General features: G+C 62.3%; 1 protein-coding gene across 1 annotated transcript; it reads right to left on the bottom strand.

The window, feature by feature from the left end:
* Positions 1-388: 388 nt before the first annotated feature.
* Positions 389-4608, bottom strand: LOC104539453 (cytoplasmic phosphatidylinositol transfer protein 1-like). The gene is made up of 8 exons (XM_010182980.1): positions 4561-4608; positions 3215-3363; positions 1739-1827; positions 1572-1579; positions 1028-1099; positions 816-911; positions 565-720; positions 389-478 (listed from the first exon to the last, which is right to left on the bottom strand). Exons 1-8 carry the CDS (start codon positions 4606-4608, stop codon positions 389-391), a joined length of 708 nt encoding a protein of 235 aa, XP_010181282.1.
* Between the last annotated feature and the right edge of the window lie 1112 nt (positions 4609-5720).

Genomic DNA, 5720 nt, shown 5'->3' with positions numbered 1-5720 from the left:
CACGTCCAGTTGGGCCCGCGCCGTGTGCCCCTGCCATGCCGGCGGTGCAGGCAGTGCAGGTAGGGATGCTGGGGCTTCTCTCCATGTCCTTGCCAGGCCAGGGGTGCAGGCAGCACAGGCAGAAATGCTGGTGCTCCTCTCCCCATCACCCTCACTTCAGCCAAGCCTTCCCCAGGCGTGCAGTGGAGTGGGCAGCATGCGGGGATGCAGGCAGGCATGAGGGCAGGGTGCAAGGAGCGCAGGCAGAACAGGGAGTGCAGGGGGTGAAGGGGAGCTGGAGGCAGAGCAGGAGCTGCCTGTGGTGTTAGTGGCACTGGCGGTTAAAACCACAGCCCCCTCCCACCCTGGGGGTCCAGGGCCACCGCTGGGCACCATTTTCCGCCCCCCGTCACAGGGGTGACCCTGTGGACTCACCGCACCACTCGTCCACCCAGGCGAAAGCCTGCCGGTGCCCAATCAGCAGGATGTCCCGGATCACCTACAATGCATCGTGGGGGTCAGCACCCCGTCACAATGTCATTCCCCCACCTCCTCTCCCCAACCCTGGCCTGGACCCCCCCTCACCTTGTGCACAAACTGCTCCACCCGTGTCTGCAGCCCCCACACCTCGAACTTCACGCTCACCAGTTTGTAGGAGCACATGATGGGCTTGGTGTGCTGGCGCCAGCCCTCCCGCAGCGGCCCCCGGCCTGTCTTGGCCGAGCTGAAGAAACGGGGGTCCTGGGAGGGTAAAGTGGGGGGCTGTGAGCCCCCTCCATGGAACAAGAGACAAGGGGATGGCCCTGGGGAGGTTCCCCCATCCCCACCCATGCTACCTCCAGGCTGCGGTAGTAACGCTCAGGGATCTCGTCAAAGGCGATGTCCAGGAAGGTGACCTCGTGGTCACCCAGGATTTTATCACTGCAGAAGATCTGGGGAGGGAAGGTAGGGTGAGAGGCGCAATCCACGCACATGCGTGTGTGTGTGTGTGTGTGTGTGTGTGTGTCCATGATGAGTTTGCCAGGTCTCAGCTGCACTTCAGACTCACATTCTCGCTGTCCCCACAGTTGTCCTCGTACTTGGTCTCAATGTAGATGGAGAACTTGGGCAGGAAGGAGCACTGCAGGGAGCAGCTGTCAGCTGGGCCCAAGGGATGCCCATCCCCAGGGACACGTACTCCCAAAAAATACCCATTCCCAAAGGATACCCCCTCTTAAAGTCCATCCAGCCCCAAGAATACTGATCTCCAAGGGATGCTCAACCACAAGGGACACCCACCCTGAGGGACACCCAGTTCCAGGGGATGCCCAGCCCCAGAGGACACCCACCCCTAAAGATGTTGACTCCAAGGGACGCCCACCCCTAAAGATGGTGATCCCAAAGGATGCCCACCTTGAGGGACACCCAGCCAAGGTTTGTCCATCCCCAAGGGACACCCAGCCCCAAGGACGCCAACCTCGAGGGATACCCAGACCCAAGGGATACCCACCCCTAAAGATGCTGACCCCAAGGGACATCCATGCCCAGGGGACACCCCGCCCCAGTGTGCCAGGTGCTGAGAAGGGACCAGGTCCCCCATGCCACCTCCTTACCGTGTACTCTGCAGGGACACCGTGGCACATCAGCATCATGGGGTGGCATCATGGGGGAGAGAGGGAGGTGAGATGGGGCAGTGGCCATGGCCAGGCTCTCCCAGCAGCCCATGGCTGCCAGAGAAGGGCAGGGTGCCCTGCAGTGCCCGTCCCGGTGCGGGGCTCACCAGTGATAGTGTAGGGGTAGTAGTTCCAGGCCTTCTCCGTGATGTAGAAGATGCGGGGGGTCACAGCCCGTGCCCAGCTTGGCAGTTTGCTGTGGGGGACCACGGTAGGGTGCAGGGGGGCTCCACTCAGAGCAGGATGTGGCCGATGGACCCAGTCCCACCCAGCCCTACTCCACTGAATGCAGCCCCCCACCACATGGCCATGGGTCTGGGACTCCCGTCACCTGCCCAGGGAGTCCACCTGCTCCCCAGGAGACTCACTTTCACCCCAGCACCCTCCCATGCATCTTCACCTCCACCCCAGGGACTACTCCAGGGACTTCCCCAAGGACCCCTACCACCTCCCCAAGACCATCACTTGCACCCCAGGATCCCTCAAACCCACCCCAGGGACTCCCTTAGGGACAGCTGCCACCTCTCCAGAACCCTCATCTGTACCCCAGGACCATGACCTGCACCCCAGGACGCCCCCAAGGATCCCTGCCACATCTCCAGGATCCTCACCCTCCACCCCATTGCCCCCCTCCTATCTCCAGGACCCCCACCTCCTCCCCAAGCACTCCCACCCCACCTTCCCAGGGACCACTACTATCTCCTCAGCACCCTCAACCCCTGCCCTAGGATCCCCCAACCTCCACAGGGCCAGGACCCCACAGTGCCTCCATCGCCCCCAGGCACCCCTGCCCAGCATCCCTTGGCTGCCCACGCTCCACGAGCAGGATCAGACCCCCAGGGGAGCCGGGCCGTGAGTTTTGATTAATTTGCAGGCGATATAAATACCATCCCCGAGAGGGGAATCGTGAGCGCTGCCGCTATAAATAGCCCTTCTCACACTGGTGAGGCACGGTGCAGGAGCTGCCAATGCCCATGCCAGGGACACGGGGACAGCAGCACAGGGTGCTAACAGCTGCCCAACGGGCACCTGGGGCTGCATGTGGGGACACAGGGACACCCCCAGAGATGGGCTGAGCAGCAGCCAGGACATCTCCGCCAAGCGCTGCGCCACAGCTGGGTCACCCACTGGCACCTGGAGATGGGTGTCCGTTGGGAGAGGGGTGCATCCCCCACAGAGGGGTACACCCCTGCAAGGTGGGAGCATGCCCTGAAGGTGGATGCATCCTGGGAGATGGGTGCAGTCCCTGAAGATGGGTGCACCCTAGGTGATGGGTTCACCCTGGAAGATGGATGCAGACCCAGGAGATGGGTGCAGCCCCCAGAGATGGGTGCACTCCAGGACCTGGGTGCATCCATGGGAGACAGGTGCAGCCCCTGAAGATGGAGGCACACCTAGGAGATTAGTGCAGCCACACTGCAGGGTGTCAAGGACCCAGGAAGGATGTTCCCAGGGAATTTTGAAGGGAGGGATGTGACCACCCCAATGTCTCCCCATGCTCCCCACCGCAGAGCTGCTCCACAGAGGTAGGGCACTGGGGCCCCCTCCCCACCCAGCACCCGATGCTGGACCCTCAGCCTCACCTGGAGAGGTGGACGCGCTTCTCGGTGAACTGTCCAGTGCCGTGGACAGGGTCCTCGTGGGGTTCGTTCTTCACCACCTCCACGCCCTCACCCTTCTCACTCTCCTGATGGCTGTGCTTGCTGATGGTGTAGAGCTGCCCCACGCGGTACTGCAACCACAGCACCTGCCCTCAGCGCCACCAGCCCCTGCCCTGCCAACTTTCCAGCCTCTTTGCCAGGCTGCACCACCAAGAGGGGAAACTGAGGCACAGAGCAAAGCAGTGACAGACCCTGAGCCATGCAGCGGGCAGGGGTCTCCCAGGCCACCCTGTTTTAACCCCCTTGCCCCTGGGCTGCTGCAGCACCCAGGTGAGGGTCGGATCCTGCCCTCCCTGCTGTCTGAGTGCCTTGCAGAGTGCCTGGAGGCTTTCTGCTCAGTGAGCAAGTAAGGAGCCAAGAAAAACTATATATTCGTATAGAGATCCACATATATGTGTGTATGGATAGATATGTGTGTGTGTATTTGATGACCCGGCTGCACAATAAGTGTTTTATTGTTCTGCTGAAGACCCCATCCATCACCCTCACCGCCAGCACGATCTTATCGCCCCTCTCCGCCTCATTGAAAACCTTCCCCAGGTACAAACACAAACTCAGGGAGGGCTGGCACTGCCCAGCTTGAGCACCACCGCCACAGCTCCCCGCTCCCTAAAACGGCCCCGTCGGCACCAGCGCTCACCAGCGACCTTTGGCCAGGGATGCCACCGGCTGCCGGCTATTGCCACTATTTACTGACACGGATTCAAGCTCACTGCAGGAGCTCCCCATCAGAGCAGCTGCTCCAAGTGCTGTGGTGCCATGGGCACCCAAATCCCCAGAGCCCTTCTCCTGCTTGTTCATCCCATGGCCGCAGAACTGGGCTGCCCCCAAGCAGCCCCTGTCACTGCTGTCAGGCTCCACACCCCAAGGTCACCATGCGCAGGGATGGGATGTCCCCTCCTGCTTGCACCCCAAAACACAGCTCAGTACTCACACGAAGCATCTGGAGCCCAATGGCCATGGCAAAAGCACACCTTGGCAGCTCAGCCAAGGTCCTTGTCACAAGGGATCAGCAAAGGGGGCTGTAGTGTCCCCCAGTCCCTCTCCAGGCAGGGAATCCCATCCACTGACATCCCACTGTGGGTACAGGACCCTCACCCACAGCTCCCTCCATCGGTGTGTCCTTGCAGCTGAGCTGTTACTGGCACCCACAGCTGGGGGCTTGGTGCTCTCTTAGCCTCTGCATCCCTCTTCCCAACCAACATTCCCCTTTCCTGCCTGCTCCAGGGGGCACAGGCAGCCCCAGCCCCCTACTGCCCCCCACTCACCTCCTCGGTGGTGAGCGGCATGCAGATGCGGTACTCCTTGATGAGCATGGTGGCACGGACAGGGCGGGGGTCAGGCGGAGGTGTCGGCGGAGGCACAGCTCATTCTGGAGGGAGCCGGAGGGTGCAGTGAGAGCAGGGGGATGGTGCTCAGCAGCCTCCCACGCTCCCATCCCATCACCCCATGCTTGAGGCAGCCACCCTGTTCCCAGCACTGGTGACATCATGAGCCGTTGCCATGGCAGTCGTGTGAGGTCACTGGTGTGAGGAGCAGCCTGGGTGTACCCATCTGGGGACACCCCAGCACCCCAAAACTCCCGGGATGTTAACTCCTTCCCTGCCAGGCAGACACCCACACCTCTAGGCAGCTGTCTTGGAGCACACATGTGTGTCCCCCAAAAATACGGTGCCATCCCTTCAGGGTGCCACATCCACACCAGACTGCAGTGGCCAGCACAGCAAAAGGGTGGTGGAGATGTCGTGGTGGGACCAGACCTTCTGATGCCCACAGGGACCTACCCCAGGCACCCACACTCTGGCCCAGGGGGGGCTGTTCCTAGGGAGCACCTATAGCCGTGTTCCTGGCGTGGGATGTACCTTCCCTGGGCCAGAGCTGGAGCCCCCACCTAGAGGCTGACCCCAAGCATCCACCCTGGCCAGCACATACCCACCCCAGGGCTGCCCCCTAGCACTACTAGGTTACCCTGTTTGTCCCCCTGGCCTCTGCTCCAGCCAGGGCTGGGGATGCTCCAGGCAAGTAATGGGGGAGCTCAGGGGGCTCCTGGCTTGAAACCCCAGCTCCACGGGGCAGGAAGCAGACGTGAGCCCCCTGGGCAGTCACGCCGAATGGGGGATCAGGCCTTGGAGGGAGCAGATGGGGGCTCACAGGGATTCTTGTCAGAGAGCAGCTTGTCCAGCCTGGGGACACAGGGGCATCCCTAGGGGCAACAGGGGCATCCCTGAGACACACAGAGGCATCCCTGGGGCACACGGGGCACCCCGCTGCCAGGGAAGAGAACTGGGTGCTGGTGCCGGGTTGTCGGAAGCCATAAGCTCCCCCGGGGGGCTTCTCACCCCGCCCCGGGACCCCGCAGGCCCGGACAGGGGATCAGAGGCAGCTCCGGCATGCGGCAGGGCGCGGAGACGGAGAGGACACCCGGGGA

The sequence above is a fragment of the Mesitornis unicolor genome, unplaced genomic scaffold (genome assembly GCF_000695765.1).
Source record: "Mesitornis unicolor isolate BGI_N332 unplaced genomic scaffold, ASM69576v1 scaffold35134, whole genome shotgun sequence".
In the NCBI taxonomy this organism is placed as follows: Eukaryota; Metazoa; Chordata; class Aves; order Mesitornithiformes; family Mesitornithidae; genus Mesitornis; species Mesitornis unicolor.
This window is presented reverse-complemented; position numbering and strand designations above follow the sequence as displayed.